At 35.9% G+C, this 20,537-nt stretch overlaps 1 protein-coding gene across 1 annotated transcript; it reads left to right on the top strand.

Annotated features, from left to right (window-relative positions):
* Nucleotides 1-15,400: 15,400 nt before the first annotated feature.
* Nucleotides 15,401-17,647, top strand: LOC149143393 (uncharacterized). The gene is made up of 2 exons (XM_089451801.1): nucleotides 15,401-16,702; nucleotides 17,477-17,647. Exons 1-2 carry the CDS (start codon nucleotides 15,401-15,403, stop codon nucleotides 17,645-17,647), a joined length of 1,473 nt encoding a protein of 490 aa, XP_089307927.1.
* The last annotated feature ends 2,890 nt before the right edge of the window (nucleotides 17,648-20,537 follow it).

Raw genomic sequence — 20,537 nt, 5'->3', positions numbered from 1 at the left:
TGGAATTACCACTCCTCAAACCATCAAGATAGAAGGACAAATCAAGAAGAAAAAGGTAATAGTGTTGATTGATTCAGGAAGTACCCACATTTTATTCATTTCAAGGTAGCAAAGGAATTGAATTGCTTCCTATATCCAGCACCAGAGTGTCAAGTGATTATTGCAAATGGAGGAACGATAAATTGCTCTGGAAAGTGCCATAATATCAAGCTATCCATGGGAGAATATGTATTGACTAGCCCAATGCTTTCCATTCCAATGGGAGGTGCTGATGTTGTACTAAGAGTCCAATGGTTACAATCCTTGGGTACAATAGCTTTTAATTTTCAAGAACTCTTCATGAAATTTTCTGCGGAAGGAAAGGAAGTTGAATTAAGGGGTATTGTAGGGAAACCGGGAAAGATAATCAGCTCTAACTGTATGACAAAGCTTTTAAAAAAGGAGCAAAGAGGTGTAATTGCACAATTATGTTTGCTAGATGTTTCCACATCGGAATCATCTATTTCTCTAGATCTCTAAAAAGTCTTGGACAATCATTCCAAGGTATTTGAGACTCCCAAAGGTCTACCACCTATTCATGATCATGATCATGCTATTCATCTGATTCCAGGAAGTGTTCCTCCAAACATGAGGTTGTACATATATCCCTATGCCCAAAAGAGTGAAATTGAACGTATGGTTGTAGAAATGCTAGAGGCTGGTATAATTCAACCTAGTCAAAGTTCTTTCTCTACTCCAATAGTATTGGTGCACAAGAAGGATGGATCATGGTGCATGTGTTCGGATTATAGGGAGCTCAACAAGCTCACCATTAAAGATAAGTTTCCCATTCCTGTCATTGATGAATTATTGGATGAATTGCATGGATCAATTTACTTCACCAAGTTGGATCTTCATTCAAGATATCATCAAATCAAAATGAAGACTGAAGACATTCCAAAAACAACATTTAGAACTCATGAGGGTCATTATGAATTTTTGGTCATGCCTTTTGGCCTTACCAATGCACCTTCTACATTTCAAGGTTTGATGGATTCCATTTTCAAACCCACTCTTAGAAAATTTGTGTTAGTATTTTTTGATGATATACTAATCTACAGCAAGTCTTGGAAGGATCATGTTGAACATGTTGACAAGGTGCTACAACTATTGGAGGAGAAACAATTATATGCAAAAAGATCCAAATGTTTCTTTGGAGTACAAGAGGTGGAATATCTGGGTCATATCGTATCTCATGAAGGAGTTAAGGTAGACCCTAGCAAAATTAAAGCCATTAAGGAATGGAAAATCCCCACATCCATAAAGCATTTGCAAGGATTTCTTGGGTTGACAGAGTATTATCGCAAGTTTGTTAAGAATTATGGGAGAATAGCAGCACCTCTAACAACATTATTGAAGAAAGATGAATTTTCATGGACTCCAGAAGCAAAAAGGCCTTCGAACATATTAAAGAGGCAATGTGCCAAGCACCAGTCTTAGCTACACCAGACTTCACAAAAACTTTTATTGTGGAATGTGATGCTTCAGGAAATGGAATCGATGTTGTTTTAATGCAAGATGAAAGACCCATTGCTTTTGAAAGCCGTCCAATCAAGGGAAAGTTTTTACACAAAGCTATTTATGAGAAGGAAATGTTGGCAATACTACATGCACTTAAGAAATGGCGACCCTACCTAATGGGAAGACACTTCAAGGTAAAAATGGATCATGATAGCCTTAAATACTTTATAGAACAAAGATTATCCTCTGAAGTGCAACAAAAGTGGGTCACAAAGATGTTGGGTTATGACTTTGAAATCATCTACAAAAAAGGGAAGCAAAATGTGGTGGCAGATGCACTCTCAAGAAAGGATGAGGATGTGGAAGCGTTGTTGTGCGTCATTTCTATTATCCAACTAGATTGGATAAATGAAGCAAGGGACGAGTGGAAGAATGATGAAGAAGTGCGGGCACTTATTTGAAAGTTACAACAAGATTCCAGTATATCTGATACATTTAGTTGGAAAAATGATTCGTTATGGTACAAAGATCGCTTATACCTCTGTAAGAATTCGCAACTCAAACAAAATATTCTTATGGAATTGCACACTTCTCCCTTAGGAGGGCACTCAGGATTTTTAAAAACTTACCATAGGGTTAAGAAGGATTTTTTTTGGGATGGCCTTAAATCAGATATTCAAAAGTTTTTGGCGGAATGTTTGGTTTGCTAACAAAATAAAGTTGAAACAATTAAGACCACGGGTCTATTACAACCTTTATCCATTCCAAGCCAACGTTAGGAGGAGGTTTCAATGGATTTTATCACAGGTTTACCCAAGTTTGAGGGAAAGAGTGTCATCATGGTGGTAGTTGATAGACTTACCAAGTATGCACACTTTTGTGCATTATCACATCCATTGAAATCCAGTACAGTTTTTACTGCATTTATGGAAACAATTCAAAAGCTACATGGAAACCCAAAGATTATTGTAAGTGACAGAGATCCCATTTTCACTGGAAATTTTTGGATAGAATTATTTTCTTGTCTTGGTACTCAGTTAGCTCATAGCTCATCTTATCATCCTCAATTTGATGGGCAAACTGAGATAGTAATGTAGCCTGAATAGGAGAATGATCTAATATACTTATATACTTACATGGAGAATGATATAATACACTTACATGGAGAATGATCTAATATACTTACATACGTGGAATACCAACTACCCCTAGAATGTAACGTAGACAAATAGTGATAGCACCTACATTTAACGATTCTATAACATATCTCTAGCCTAGACCACTATGTGTGTCATTTAATGTTGCAAATGATCCTTAGGTTAATTGAATAAATTTTAAATTTTATCTTCAATTAAGTTTCAATTTCAAGTTCCATGTTCCAAATTTACCTGAACTTCCTATAATGAAGCTAGCATGATGAAAAAAACTCTTTCATTTCAATGAATATCTATCTATGGAAAGGAAGAAACAAACAATGATGAAAAAATCAATGATGCAACAAACACGAGCTTCCTAATCAGATCTTCCAAAGAATTATTACAATGCAAGATTCAAAACCCTATATGGAATGCAAGAAACGGAAATTATTCTTTTATTTTCTTTTCAATTTTCAAATGTAATGAAAATGAAAATGAAGCAAGATCATTAACCAAAAGAACTCACACAGACTGTGACTGTAATATGAAAATTCTTCTTATTCAATAAATAATCAAGCCAAGTGTCCACAAACCCTAACTGACAAGAAGAAATAAAAACCAAACAAATTCTCATCAAAAGGCAATCAAATCCAAATGTAAATACACTAATGGCTTTACAGAGACAATGACTAGTTCATAGACTCAGGAAAATCCACTAGATCGTATTAGAACTTAAAGCACGGCAAAAAAAATGAATTTTTTACATCCTACAGGAACCATTGCAGTCTAGGTGAAGAAACTAGTGTGATGCATCGCATCTACAGAGAGAAACAAGTGTGTTGGGTCACTCTTTCTCAGACCAGAAAGGGCGTAGGGGCTAATTTTGTTTAAAAAGAGAAACAAAAACCATACTAAGATCATAAGTATGTTTTCCTCAGACTAATTACTCTGTAAAAAATTCAATTTAATTTGGTTTGAAAGGTCTAAAATGAATAAGCTAAGGAAACTAATATAGGAACATCTCATTCCCTAGTGGAGTCGCCAAATTTTTTGACGAAAAATCCTCTTTTGCGGAAAAAAATTGAATTCCCTAGATCTAGTGGTTTGATTTAGAAACAACAAAAACCAAAAACACTTGTGCTTTCCTTAGAGAGATTAGAATATGGAGGAAGGAACTACCTTGAATCCAACGTAAGTTTTCCTCTTCTCCCTACTTGTGAACTTGAGCTCCAACTCCAAACATTATAAATGGAACCTGAAAAACAATTATAACAAGCATGAGAACTACAAGATACACATAACGTAAACTAATATCTCTAATCAATGAGTTAAGAGGGCATTGAAATACATATGCATCAAATAGACACAACTATATGAAAACAAAGCTTTTTGTATTAATGAAATGTAGGAGAAGATTGCCACCCTTTTACATCTCTTGACCATGTATATGTCTCCCACCTAACTTGTCCTTCCTTAGCCACAAAGAAAGCCTTCAATCACAACTCAAGGATGGTAATGGATCCTTAGATAAAAAGCAACAACATCAAGGCATATCTAAGAGTCTCCAAAAGCCAACCCAGACTCTATGGGAGGCAATGAATTTATAGGGTAAATAGGGTAGTTTAGGATTTACCAATCTAGGACTTATATCCACATATGAGGGAGGATAAGCTCTAGGGATAAGTGATAAGACCTCTATATTAGGAATTTGAGATCTCAATCAATAGTAAATGGTTAAACCACCTTAGAACCTTCTAGAAAGAGAAGATACATATTTATTTTTTATTTTTTTTGAAATTCTATAACCATCGCACCTACAGAGAAGGAAACATGTGTTGGCCAATGCATTTTCTTAGCTATGGAAAATGAAATCAATACTTAAGCCTTTTCAAAGGGATCATTAGAAGGATGTTGATTGATTCGATTTCTAGGCCATTTGATCAAATGTGACAAAATGACTTGTAACAAGCAAGGTGAAATAAACTTGAAACTGTAGAGGCTATTTGCAACTCACAGTGAGCATGGAGAAGCTCACAGAGGGAGATAGAAAGATGATTGTGAATAGTTAGGAAAAGGGTTCAGAAGGAAGCCACATCAAAGTGAAAGGAAATATAGAATCCATGACAAAATAATATGACAAAGAGATAAACTCCTATCCATGAACAAAGGAAGCCGAATAGGCGAGAAAAAAAGGCAGGGACAAGGATGAAAAGAAGGAAAAATGATGAAGTAGAAGAATATGGACACAATAAAGAAATAAAAGTGAAGCAGCATGAGCATGGTTAATAAGGGAAACGAAGAAAGGTATAAAAGTATTTGTGTGCTTTGAGAGGTAGATATAATAAATCCATCAAGCATAACATCCCTAAGAAATGGTTATTAGATAATGTCCTTTAATAATGATATTGGTATTAAAAATTTTATATGTACATGAGTCAATGTTGATGAGGCAAGTGTACCCCATAGAGTTCATGGTAAAAACCACTCATGTAAGATATGTTGGCATTATGGTACAAGTGATGTCCTTGATGGAAACTCTCATATATGATGAATGATGGCAGTTCATAGTGCAGTGGGTTAACAACAAAGGATTACAGATCAAACTTCAGAGATTGAAGAAAGAGAATGATTTAAGAAGTATATGCTTGTTCACTTTCTCCAAGTAGTGTATACACGCAGGTCCATAGAACAAAAGGAGCGTATACATATACACGCACTTTCACAAAAGGAAAAGCATGTATGGTATGGAAAATCAAGGATAATGAATACCAGGGGTTGCTACCATGGTATTGACCCATGGTAATGAACGTGGCAAAGAATCTTGATACCATCAAAGAATACCAGCAGCATCACTATGGTTTTGGTCTGAGCTATTGACAAAGGATCTAAGTATATAAGGAGAAGAAGATCAAAGGGCTAATGGATGCAAGTAATGAATATGTTATGAAGAGTTAAATAAAAAGCAAACATGCATGTTATGGGTTTCTGGTGCTTTGCTTGATCTGAACTAAGTATGCACATAAGTTGTGGATGATAAATGAGATCTAATGATGGATCAGGATTATAAGACCTGAAATGAATTATCGTTATGTGGTCTGATCATGGATAGTCTAGATTTGAATGCCAACAGATGTTTTATTTTGTAAATGTTTTGATCTGGGTATGACTGAAGTCTGGAATAGTTGTGAAGTTTTAATTTAGTACTTGGAGATCTATACGTTGCTTCGCTTTTGTAAAAGCACGTATACACAATGGTTTGACACATTGAAGTAGTGTATACATTATTAAATATGATGTTTAAAGTTGCAGTTGGTTCTGGTTGTTGATGCAGAGTTTTGGGTTCTGCTCTGTGTTCTGGTGACAGTGTTCTAAATGTCCAGATTGATTGATTGTGATTTTGCTTCAGTGGTGATGGGTTTATGTGATATGTTGTATTACAGTGGTGATTGATTTTGAGCTTCAATGTTTCTGATGGGTCCAGTATGAAAATAGGATGAAACTTGTCCTTCTATTTTTTTGTTGTGTACCAGGAGTATCCAGTCTGAAAATTTATGAAACGTGGTCCTTAGAGGAAGAGAGAAGGTCGTAGCCTTCTGTAGGCCGACGCCTATGTATTGGTAAACATATTGGTCAGTACAAGAGCCAAGAGGTTGGAGCTCCCTTCTAGCAGCAACTAGAGAACGAGTGAAGGTTGGAGCCTTCTGTAGGCTGGTGCGTACGTACTGGTAAACATATTGACTAGTACAAGAGCCAGGGGGTTGGAGCTCCCTTCAAGTAGTAGCTAGAGAATGAGTGAAGGTTGGGGCCTTTTGTAAGTCGGTGCTTATGTACTAGTAAACATATCGGCTAGTACAAGAGCTAGGGGGTTGTAGCTCCCTTCCAGTAGAAGCTGGAGAACAAGAGAAGGTTGTGGTGTTCTGCAAGTGAGTGACTGGAGAACAAGAGAAGATTGTAAATAGGTTTTTCTTATATTAAAAGAAGACAGAGATTACAGCAGTAGGTGGTTTTTCTCTCGCAATGGGTTTCCACCTTAAATCTTGGTGTTCATGTGTGTTGCTTATGTGTGATGGTTTATTTTGTTATTGTTGCACATGTTTACTATTTAAATGGTTAATAAAGTATTGATGCACTGATTAAAGATCAACATATGATGAATTAACTGAATCATAAGTTCATTGGATATATGTTGGTTGCCTTAAGAACAATTGCATGCAAATGTGAGTTCCCTTCACTGAAGTAGTGTATATAAATCTGATTAAGAAATGAAAAAGTTATTGATTTGATAATACTGATTCACCCCCCCCCCCCCCCCCCTCTTAGTATTATTCCCAACAATTGGTATTAGAGCAAGTCCTTTGGTAGAAGCTTGATCACTTGAAGGAGATCCGTAGAAACAATGGGAAAAAAGCTAAAGAAGAAAGTGCCTAAGAAGAAGAAGACGTCTCAAAGGAGCAATGACAACAGGAGAGACAACTGGACGTTCGGAGGAAGCAAGTATTCAGATTCAAAATCACCTCAGATTGAAGATGAACAAGCAAAAGAAGTATCAGGTACAAATTTTTGGTCTTCTGGTGATACTTTTCTCTATTCATGCAGTGTTGAAGGTATTGAAAGTGATAGTGAAAGAAATATAGAGGTAGAAGTTAAAAGACTCACAGATAAAATTAGAGATCAACAAGATCTATTTAACAAAAGGGAGTGTGCCTTTAAAACAGAAGTTACCAAATTAAAAGCTCAGTTGGAATAAGGAAACAAAGTAGGGAAGCAGTACAAGGAAAAGGAAGATCAATGTCAAAAGTTGCAGGATGAAGTGACATCATTAAGAAATGAAGTAAATGAAAAGAGTACCACAATCAAGAGACTTAAAGATAGATCTAGTTACTAGGAAAGTCTTGAAGCTGAGATTGTCTTTCTAAAAGAAGATCTTGAAAATTCAAATGAGCAGAATGAAGAACTACCTCAAGCAGATGAAGAACAAGAAAATAAGATTCTCAAACTAAGGCAACGAGTGGAAGAAGGAAGAAAGGCTGAAGAAATCATGAAGAAGTAATATCTGGAAAAGGAAGAGAAATTTTAGGTTGAAGTAAATATCTGAAAAGGTAAATTAGAAGAAAAGGATAAATTGTTACGATTTCAAGATAGTACTAAGGTTTTGGATAGTATTCCCAGTAGTCAAAGGTATCCTACCGTCAAAACTGGTCTTGGTTTTCATAAAACCATTTAAGGTGAATCTAGCTCATAAGATGAGGCAAGGAACTCTAATGCAAATTCTGAAATGATCAACCATGAGATAAGAGGTCAACCCCATCAACAACCAAGGAAAGAAAGTTTCAAAGAAAAACATTTACTCCTAACTATGGAAGTGATAATCGATTCTTTCCTTTGATGAATAATGTTGAATGTTTTACATGTCATAATTTTGGACATGTTGCAGGAAGATGTAGAAGTATAATGGTTCAGGCAAATAACCATCACACAGAAAGATCGTCAGCTTACAGATACTTTAAGGGATATTGTTTTTCTTGCAATATGTTTGGTCACAGAGCCATTGACTTCTATAGAGGGAATATGAAACATATAAGATGTTATTCTTGTAACAAGTTTGTGCATATAGCAAAAGAATGCAGGAGCAAATTTCGGCCAACATACACAAAGAAGCAAACATCATCAAACTCCAAGGTATGGAAGAAGAAGGAAGTACAGTAAAAAATATGTGGCATAGCTTAGTATTCAGACATAACAGACTCAGAGGGAGCTGAAAGTGTGAGACTTCAATATTCCAATTCTCATACGTAGTTATCATGAAGAAAAGTTGTGTATATATGCATGTTAGAAGCTGCACATTCGCGTACATGTTTGTTTGATGAAGAAGCAGTGGGACAGACTTAGGAAAAGGGCTTTGATATGGTTTAGTCAATTATCAATTATCGTTTCTATTATGATTGATGATGATTATAGTCTACTGATGATAAGTGATTTTGGCCCTCATAAGTTGGTAATAACTTGATGAATAACTATTTGATGATGATACCTTGATGATTCTTACTAACAAATGCAATGATCAACTCTGATAGTGAACAACTGGCATAGGTTTAGGGGGAGCATATACTTCTAATAATGCATTGTTGGCATTATATGAGAAGACCTTGGTACATGATGATACTGATATTGCTTGATCCACATAGTTGTTTCATTCAGGTGACTCTTTTGTTGGTGGACATATGCAAGATGTTGATCTTGATGCTGTTGACAGATACTTATGGTGCAGATCATATATGGTGTATGATAGTTGCTGATGACTATCATGGTCTTGTTTAGATCGTTGTTCCTTGTTATAAATGTCATGTAAATCATTTAATGTAAAGGTCATGTAAAGAACTATGATGTAATTTGTAATCCCACTATGCATGGGAAGGATGATGTAATAATTGCGATTTTTCAGTTATGTATGAACATTTGGTATATCCCCACTTGGTTGGGTGATTGATGTATGTATGAGTCATTAGTGATAGGCAGGTCATACTCACATAGTTGAGTTATTGAGTCATGTTGTTCCGCAAACTTTGCATGTGCTCAGGGGGAGCATGGACAACATAGTGCATCTCTAAGGGGGAGAATATCTTGGTTCGACTTTAGCCCTTGATTTCAAAGGGGGAGAGTATCTTGGTGTTATTTAATATATCTAACATGTTCTACAGCTTGTTGTAATAAACACAAATATGGTTTCCATCAAGTACAAAGGGGGATATTGTTGGCATTATGGTACAAGTGTTGTCCTTGATGGAAACACTCATATATGAAGAATGATGGAAGTTCACAGTGTAGTAGGTTAACAACAAAGGATTTAATATCAGACTTCAGATATTGAAAAAAGAGAATGATTTAAGAAGTATATGTTGGTTCACTTTGTCCAAGTAGCGTATACACGTGGGTCCACAGAACAAAAGGAGCGTATGTGTATACACGCACTTTCACAGAAGGAAAAGCGTGTATGGGATGGAAAATCAAGGATAATGAATAACATGGGTTGCTACCATGGTATTGACCCATGGTAATGAGCGCGACAAAGAATCTTGATACCATCAAATAATACTAGCAACATAACTATGGTTTTGGTCTGAGGTATTGACAAAGGATCTAAGTATATAAGGAGAAGAAGATCAAAGGGCTAATGGGTGCAAGTACTGAATATCTTATGAAGAGTTAAATCAAAAGAAAATATGCATGTTATGGGTTTCTAGTGCTTTGCTTGATCTGAACTAAGTATGCACATAAGTGGTGGATGATAAATGAGATCTAATGATGGATCAGGATCATAAGACCTTAAATGAATTATTATTATGTGGTCTAATCATGGACAGTCTAGATTTGAATGCTAATGCATGTTTTATTCTGTAAATTTTTTGATATGGGTATGACTGAAGTCTAGAATAACTGTAAAGTTTTAAGTTAGTAGTTGCAGATCTATACGTTGCTTCGCTTTGGTAAAGGCGCGTATACACGCTGGTTTGGTACATCGAAGTAGAGTATACATAATGAAATATGATGTTTAAAGTTACAGTTGGTTCTGGTTGTTGATACAGAGTTCTAGGTTCTGCTCTGTGTTCTAATGACATTGTTCTAAATGTTCAGATTGATTGATTGTGATTTTGCTTCAATGTTGATGGGTTTCAGTGATTGGTTGTATTGTAGTGGTGATTGATTTTGAGCTTCAACATTTCTGATGGGTCTAGTATGAAAATTGGATGAAACATGGCCTTCATATTTTGTTGTTGTGTACCATGAGTATCTAGCCTAAAAATTTATGAAACATGGTCCCTGGAGGAAGAGAGAAGGTCATAACCTTCTGTAAGCTAGCGCTTACGTACTAGTAAACGTATCAGCCAGTACAAGAGCCAAGGGGCTGGATCTCCCTTCCCGTAGAAACTAGAGAATGAGTGAAGGTTGGAGCCTTTTGTAGGCTGGCGCCTACATACTAGTAAACATATCGGCCAGTACAAGAGCCAGGGGGTTGGATCTCCCTTCTAGTAGCAGCTAGAGAACGAGTGAAGGTTGCAGCCTTTTGTAGGCCGATAGCTACGTACTAGTAAACATATCAGCTAGTATAAGAGCTAGGATGTTGTAGGTCCCTTCCAGTAAAAGTTGGAGAGCAAGAGAAGGATGTAGCCTTCTGTAGGTGGGTTCCTGCGTACTAGTATGAGTCTGCGCCAGTACAAGATTGTAAACAGGTTTTGCTTATATTAAAAGAAGACAGAGACAACAACAACAGGTAGTTTTTCTCTTGCATTGAGTTTCCACCTTAAATCTTGGTGTTCATGTTTTTTGCTTATGTGTGATGGTTTATTAAGAATTACTGCATATGTTTACTATTTAAATGGTTAATAAAGTACTAATGCACTGATTAAATATCAACATATGATGAATTAACTAACTCATAAGTTCACTGGATATACACTAGTTTCCTTAAGAGCAGTTGTTGCACACGTGAGTTCCCTTCACTGAAGTAGCATATATAAATATAATTAAGAAATGAAAAAGTTATTGATTTGATAATACTAATTCACCCCCTCTCTTAGTATTATTCCCAACAATATTTTTCCACCACGTAATTTTGTGGTAAGAATAAACCACCATAATATGTATGATCATTCCAAGAAAAACTTGATGTGGGAAAAACCATCGATTTAAGTCAATCTACACTTAGTAGAATGACTGATCTTAGTGAGGACACAACCAGGTAGATTTGAAGTCATGAAAAAGTGGCTTGTGCAAGAGCAGAGTAATGTTGAGGAGAGCAAACTAAGTAGAAAAAGATTGCTAAATATAAGGGATGCATGGACATGGTCCATGAAGGAATTTTTTCCTTAGGTAGAAGCATAAAAAACAAGGTTACGGGTGAGTTACAAACCAAGGAAAATGACGATTATGACAATGAGGAAGGCGATGTGCAGGGGTAACAGGTACAAGTATGAAGACTTTCTATGGGAGAATGATTGATGAACCATGTCCAAGGATTTTTCTAGAGAACCAACAGATACAATGGTTGTTTACCCATGTACTGTAGTGGATGGATATTTTTTAGCTTATCTTTGTGTTGCAGGTATGAAAGAAAAATTGGAGAAGAATGAGAATGAAGAATATTAAAGATTAATTGAAGACGGAGGCAAAAAAAAACAAGGAAAATACAAAAGGGGACCAATTTAATGCTCCTTAAAAAAGGGGGATATTAACAAATGATTCATATTTGTAATGTTTTATGAATGATATGATGAGAATATAATATTAATGTAGGCGTATTCTAGAAAGTCTACCTAGGGATGAGAAATGGAAAGAATTGAGTGAATATAGGAATGAGATTGTTGAGAAAATCATGAAAACATTGTGGAGAGATCTTAGGTGACAGTTAGAGAGATTGTTGAGAGAATAATGGAAGTAATTTTCCATTTATGATTTGTTTTTTATTGTCACCTCATCTTATATAAAGGAACCATTTGTATAGTAAATGTAACATATGGAGAATGATTTAGTTAATGGAATTTCCCTAAGAGGGAATTACAACATGATCCATTTGCCCCTTTCTTTTTGAAAGTGTATTTTTTTGTTTCTGATGTAGATCTGATAACATCAAATCCTCTTTGTTTTCTCTCTCCTTATCCACTTTTGGCTACTTTTCTCATCTATGGAAAAAAATTCACTTGAATAGAATGAAACCTTGTTTCCTTCTACTTCCTTGGTTATAACACAACTCGATAGGCTCATGGTGGTTAAGGTTGAATCCCTCAACTCTTAACCAAAGTTGCAATATGGAGTCATCTCGAGTCTTGTTCATCATAATTTCCTAGCTAGCTCCTTTTCTGTGATTAATGGGAGTTGACATGGCATCCTCTCATATTATAGTGGTTAAAATAGAAAGGTCAACTTTTAAGTGGCATAACTTTTGCATACAAACTTTGATCAAGGTGATTCTTGCACTGTTTTTAAGGTCTATATGTGTATAATAGCACAAAGAGGTGTTTCATTAAAGTGTTAAAGTTTTACCCCCAAAAAAACCATTTAATGCCTCAAACTATTCCTGGAATCTTTCAAACCCCAATTTTTCAAACTGGATCCCACTCATAAAAATGGTCTTACGAGTTCATTCCTCCATTTTTTCCACTCTAAAAGAATTGAAATAGATGACAAATAATATAATGATATTGTAACAACCCTAGTGAAAAAATCCAAGTAATAAAATTTAATAAAGGAAAAATAATAACCATGGTTGATGGGACATGTATTCAAGTTGAATGTTGGGAAAAAACATAGTGATGCGGATTACTTGTGGTTGATTAATGGCTCGGGAAATTGGCAAAGGAAACGGAAAAGGCTTTAGAAAGGGTAAATGGCATTTTGGCACATTTATTTATGAAAATAATGGAAATTAGGAGAAAAGGGAGGTGAAAGGTCATAAATTGCATGTGAGGAGTAAAATGAAGGAAAATAATGGAAAATGAAAAAAATAGAGGCCTCATTAACAAAAATGCTTCTAAGGATCAGTTCACTGACTTTTGTCAGTTTAGTTTTGGAGCTCACACTCTATTCTCTCTCTCTTATACTCTTGGACACTTAGAGTTTTCTTGGAGCACTCTTGGAGGGTGTGGCATACTTGGAACTTTGGAGCATGAAGGCAAAGGAAGAGCAAGAAATCACAAGAGGACATCAACATAAATAACTACAACGGTTTTGCTTGCAGGTACCGAGTTGCATGTATGTTTTCCTCACTAGTTTTGGCATGTCGACATATGCATTAGGGATATTTTGAGGTCTAAAATGGGCCTCCTAAGAAAAATGTACAACCAAAATAAAATTTATAAGAACCAATAGAATTCAAGATGATGATGTCAACCATGGGGGATGATTCACCATTTTTAGAGTAAAAAAGTAAAAAGATTAAAAAATAATAAAACTATTTTTTTAACTTGTATTTTCAACTTATCTCCCTAAGGTTTTACTCAAATTTTGAGTGGGAGTACTCGTTGGATGCGAAATTTAATTCCTCATCCAAAATGTACCCATGTTGCATACTTTTGATGGATCATACTACATGAAAAACGAGAAACACATGAAAACACATGATTGCAATCACGTTTTTCATGTATTCCTCATTTTTCATGTAGTAGGGTGCATCAAAAGTATGCAACATGGTTACTCCTTGAATGAGGAATCAAATTTTTCTTCCAAAGAGTGTTTCCACTCAAAATTTGAGTAAACCCATAGGGAGATAAATTGAAAAATACGAGTTGCAAAAAATAGTTTTTTTTTTTTTCATCTAAAATTTGACGATGTAATCTAATCTTATTTTATTATTTTTACTATTATTTTATAATTTCCTTAGGAGGCCCATTTTAGACCTCAAAACTCCCCTAATTCATGTGGTTTATTGAATGTGATCTATCATTGTGTTGTTACCAAAATGACCCTCCTTAGAACTAGGTCTCCTCTGACGATGTTGCTTTATGTTTCCTTGTCATTTGACTCCTTCTCGTGCTCCAATGATTCAAAACAATCCCTAAAATACAAAAGGGAAATCAGTAAAAGGGATTGGAACAAAAATAAGTAGGGCTTGTAACTAAGTGACGTTAAGGAAATGTCATACTATAAATATGCATGTGAAATACTTAATTATTATTTTAATTCTATATATCACATATAAATTCAAAATACAAATAATGAAAATATTAAATAACACTAATTAGTATATGTGACTAAACATAATTGAGATATTATTACTATCATTAAGAACTCCTAAAAATAAGGAAACATTGTCCACAAAATGGGGGAATTAAATATACAAACGAATTATTTATTATGCAAATCCCTTAATTTCTATATATTTGGGAGGGTTGAATTTTGTAAAGAACATATGTAATGAATATTAAAAATAGATTTTCATGAATAGTAAATCTCTATTTTTACCTCACATAATATCACCATTGATCTTATCATGATTTACTCGTCAAAATTTTACTTCTACATTTACTTCTAGATATCTAAGCCCTAGGTGCAAAACAAATTCAGAAATCATTTATTCGAATTTTTACTATTTCAAAGCCATAAATCTTGAAAATATATAAATAATAAAAAACAATTAACCACTAAGAACTACATGTAATATCTAAATTCATATGTTTACAATCATTTATTAAAATTTTATTAAGGTTTATTAAAAATGTGTGAGTCATGTTGAATGGAAGCTTATGGGAAAACAATGATTGAATCATTTGATATTCAACCATAGCTAAAACATTAAACCTCGTAAAATTAAAACCTTGTTATATTAGATGAGAGTTATGCTATCATCATACATAAGACATGAGTTATACGAAACCACGTGATCAAAATAATGCTTAGGGCCCACTAACCGCACATCACTCATATGGTGCCATCGAGTGAAGGGATGAAGTTAATCAACTCATAAATAACCTCCATATGTGAAGAGAGAACCCTTCATCAAGAATTAGATTGACAAAAAAAGTTTCATCGGGGGTGAGGAGGGTCATTAACCTCCGTCCAACTCTCCACCTGATGGGAGGTATCAACCTTTGGTTAAAGATGGCTCTCATCTCTAGACTATTACATGTTTTCTAGAATATTCGAAGCCTTTAAAAATGTAATTCTAAATTTCATTCAACTTTGTAAAAGGTTTTTAAATCCGTTTAAAAAATTTAGGGTTGACCTTTCTAGTCGACGACCGGTTTGCAGAAGGGAAGGTGCGGGAATCGATCATGGGCAGCAAAATGCATGGTGAGGGTTTCTTCGAGAGCGAAGAAGAGGAATTAACAGGGCAGATGCAGGCATGGAGATCCACCTCTGCCTCTGCGGAATCGCTGGCCGTGAAGAGTACGATACTGTTGGGAATCCCTGACCTGATCGCCCGCCAAGGTCCACACGGTACTCTCTCTCTCAGAGAAATCGCGGCGCGCCTCCCCAGAGAAACACTGGATGCTTGGTGCCTCTTCAGAATCATGCGCTTCCTGAGCGGGAAGGGTGTGTTCCGAGCCACTGTAGATCCCGATGGAGGCAACGAGAGCACGAGATACGGCCTGACGCCCGCATCCAAGTGGCTGGTCCAAGAATCCAGGAAGCTGTCGATGGCTCCGATGCTGTTGATGCAGAACGGCGAGAGAAACGATGCGCCGTGGCACCTTTTCAACCAGTGCGCGCTGGACAATGGCGTAGCTTTCGAGAGGGCCAACGGTGCGGAGATCTGGGATTATGCCTCCGCTCAACCCGAATTCAACGATCTTTTCAACAGCACCATGATCTGCAGTGCGAGGATCGTGATGAAGACTCTCCTTTCCAAGTATCAGGGTTTCCACGGTCTCAATTCCTTGGTGGAAGTCGGCAGCGGGACTGGAACCGCGGTGGCAGAGACCGTGAGATCATATCCTTCAATCAAATGCATCAACTACGATCTTCCACATTTTGTGGCCACTGTTCCCCATCATCCAGGGACAATGCAAAGAACTGGATCGGGCATCCCATCCACGGCAGGTTATCAGTTGCCCAGATCTGCCATTAAATCACCAGATCAAATGCCTAGAAGAACAGGAAGCCTTAAAAGAACCCAGATCTGGGGACATGCAACCGTCAGGCAGCAACCACAGAAAGGCTCAAACCCCAGAGAAGTGGATCTCATACAGCTCCTTTTGAAAGCACCGGAAGGAAGAAGTTACTGCTTGAGATTATGGAGGGGCAGTAGTATCCTAGAACTAAGGAACATAATACAAACCCTTCTTGGCATCCCCGAACAAGGGCAAAATCTGATCTACAAGGGGCGCAGTCTACAGGACCACTACACCCTCCAGGAATACAATATAACCACAGATTCAACAATCATCATAAACCTTCGTCTGAGAGGAGGTTGCTCTGGATCCAGCTCAAAGAATACAGGCTCCTTCAAGGACGCGGTGAAAGGTAAAGGGGAAAACATTCAACCCAAACCAGCACCAGCACCAGAGCTACCAGGTCCCTATATTGTGGAACAAACACTGGAATCACCAACGATCCAAGTAACGTCACCGGAGGTAACTAATCTACACTCTGATCTAGCCAAACATGTTGTTATATGTAGATTTAATGGTTTCTGGCCAAAATCAGATGCACTGCATCACTGGATCCTCTCAACATGGTCACCTGACTGTGAAATTCACCTATGCTCAAAGGGTTTCTTCATAGTTAGTTTTACAACAGAACAAGAACGTGACAATATTATCAATCAGGGGCCTTGGTTCTGGGGTAAAGCTGGCCTCTTCACCACCCCCTGGTTTCCCGATTTTGATGCAAATACTATGAAAGTAACAACAGTTCCTGTTTGGGTAAGGCTTCACAACCTCCCTCTCCACTTCTGGCACTACAAAGTTTTATCAGCCATTGGAAATTCATTGGGGAAATTCCTTAAAATAGATGGAGAAAGATTTATCCAAGGAATATTCACCTACGCTAGAATATGTGTAGAAGTGGATCTAAGCCTGGGGCTACCTGATCACATTACATTGAACTATAATAATACACAGAGGATACAACCGCTTGATTATGAAAATACAGTATTCAGGTGCCTAAGATGTATGCAAACAGGGCATCTTCAAAACACCTGCCCACAGGGAAAGAAGGACCCCAAAGAAAACAAGAAACAACAAAAAAAGCCGAAAGGATGGCAGCACACCGATTGGACGGAAAAAGAGGATGCGCAGACAGAACCTACAGGGAACCAATCAAAACCTGACACACAAATGGAACAGGAATATACATAGGAAGGAAATGCCCCAGACACACAATTGGGGTCTGACAATATGAAACAGCAACAAGAAATACAGTTGGAAACAAGCGGCATCAAACGAACTCATGGATCTGAAGGCTCAGAATCTGACAAGGAACAACTAATCAATACATCGGAAAATCAGTTGGCTATCACTGCAACAAACTCTGATGGCTGGCGAAGGGTGGAGAAGAAGAAGGGCAGGAAAGCATAGGCCCGCCGACACTTATTTTTTATTTTTATTGTTTTTTTGTAATCTGTGTTCGCTTGTGAACACAGGGACAGTCATCTGAATATGCTTAAGCATCTACAAAATGTAATTTTTTTCACATGAATAAAATTACGACTTTTTCTACGGGAAAAAAAACATTTAGGGTTTTGAAGTTAACCTACCTTCAGCTATGCATTTTATCATGTAAACAATACACTCTAGAACTTGAGATGTTCATGTGGTTTGAAGATATTTACAGTGTTTTACAATGGAGGTGGAAATGTACTCCATAATTTATGATTTTGCTGAGATTTTTGAAGTGTTTACGATGGTTCACTATGAAAGACACCAATACATTCACGCTAAATTAATTTTAGAATTATGTTATGAAGAATTCAATTGAAAAACAATTTGGATGCACACATATTATGTGAATGTGTTTTCAATATCCGACGTTTATTAAAAACTTGTTAATTTCTTTGGAAATTTATTCATATGATAATATTGCATAACTTAAATATGAACAAGATTTTTACCATGAGAACTTTTCAAGAACATGAGGTATGTGAATAATGTTTACATTTTACTTTTTCCTTAACAGTCTTAGGAGAAAATTTAAGGGATGAGGAAAAGTTACAGATTTTATTCATGTATTTATTTATTTGTTTTTATAAATTCGTAACTCTGATTTGTGTTATACATGATTAATCAAGGAATGATTATGATCTGAGCATGGAAGATTATAATAGCAAATTACTACAACCATTTAGGTTTAAATATGTGGAGCCAATAAATGAAGGAGATTAAAGCTAAAGTAGGAGATTATTCTCATTTCCCTTCAGATTAGAATACTAAACAAATAAGTTATGTAACAATTACATAAAATAGTTATTAAAACCCTTATATAAAACCCTATTTTCTCATTCGAGAAGGGGATGAAGGCTGGGTGATTCGGAGAGACAAGGAACTTGGTTGTTATACACCTGACCGCACTTGATGCACATGCCAGAACCTATTTTGTAACCATTGATTATATGATCTCAATTTGATATTTCTTCATTTTCTTCTCTTATCAATTTCTAAACATGTGCTAGTTGGAAATAGTGGTTTAGATAGTTGACATGATCAATTATATGAATTTCTTTCATTATCTGATCTGATTTCCTCTAGGATATACCTACTATTAGAGGCATGAGGATTAAATTATTTACATTTTTGTTGTTAAAATAATTTCCTAATGCACATCATTGTTATTTTATTGCAACAATTGGTGTGAATATTGTTTATCATTTATATGTTTTGTTTATTCCCTTCTTCCTCTTGATTCTCATTTCATATGCTTATATCTCAAAATCTGTGAACCAGATTATGCAGCAACTTGATTGCGGTTGTCTAGTTCCAACCTATGAAGGGGTGGTTTATTGACCAATATATACATTATTGGATGATCATCTTATCCTTCACACTCTTCCTTTTCTGAGTGAATGATCAATAATAATACATGATATTATATTGAATCATATTTAACACTATGATGAGTTACCATAAATGGGAGATAAGCATAACTAACATTAGATTATATATCTTTTATCTCTAATATTTTCTTTTCCTTTATTTTATTTATTTTGGAATGTTGTTTCCATGTTGTATAATGAAGGTTACATTTTGATATCATCCACTAGATGATCTATAGGTATCTCCCACCTAAACCTTCGCACTTTGTACCTCTTTGCATCATATCTATAGTCTGGCTTTATTTATTTTCCTAAATCGAATAATTCTTTAATTTATAGTATTACTAGGGAATACCCCCTGTCGTAAAAGGGATGCCAAGCCTTATCAACTAGAGCGAGAGGATCTAGGATCCTCAGTGATGTGGTCTTAGGTTGTCCTCAGTGACCAGGACAATTTGTGCTCCAACATCTTCGAGCGCCGTTACCGGGGAATAAAGGCATAGTTTTTGTTTCCTTTGGTAACTTAGTTATTGGTTAGGTATGTGAATTGTTGGTGGATAGGGTTACAATTTTATGCGCTTTATAGCATTTCAAGGGTACGTCTTTCTTGTTTATTTGTTCACTTGGCAAATCCCTGATTTATAATTACTAATGGTTATTTCTTTGAATGTCTCACGTTTTGATCCTTTGGATTTTTCTCATATTGCAAGGTTTCCAAATGAGTTGCCAGATATAGACATATGGGATACCTAACTACCCCGTTTTTGTGAAGATGAAGACGACAATATGATTGACAATCTGCTCCTATTTCATGATTATGTTCCTAGGATGGGGGTCAAACATGAGTACATATGGATGAAATTATTCATGATGTCATTGGAAGGTAGATCTCGATAGTGTATCAAAAACTTCCTCCCGCAGGTATTTTATCTTTAAAGGATTTCCATATAGTTTTCTATGAACATTATGCAACTATGTATCCCTTTAATTCACTTGTTGAAATTTTTTGTTGCTTACTAGATGAACATTGTGAAGATTCTCATTCAACATTTCAGGAAGATGAATCTTGTATTAATGATGAAATAATGAGTTGGAAAATGGTGATTCTAACGAAAAATGCTTAACCTCTATTGGTTTACCAAATGAATGTTTAGATGGACTAGGTGCAATATCTAATGTTGAATGTTAGGAGAACCTTGGAGAATCTAATAGTTTAACCACCAATGATAAATCTGACTTATTTCCTTTTGATTCTTCTAAGGGTAGTTATTTTAAAGAACAAATTATACCAATAACCATATAATTATTACACATTCATGATTATGTAGATGAATCGTCAGTAGTGGAAGATCTTGAAATGACATGTAGTGATATCTTTAGTAATATTGATTATGTTGCATGTGAGAGCTATTTTGATTTTTCAAAACCGCCCATATATG

This window comes from Pinus tabuliformis, chromosome X (genome assembly GCF_031772625.1).
Source record: "Pinus tabuliformis cultivar Carrire ecotype Pingquan chromosome X, CPIR1, whole genome shotgun sequence".
NCBI classification, from domain to species: domain Eukaryota; kingdom Viridiplantae; phylum Streptophyta; class Pinopsida; order Pinales; family Pinaceae; genus Pinus; species Pinus tabuliformis.
This window is presented reverse-complemented; position numbering and strand designations above follow the sequence as displayed.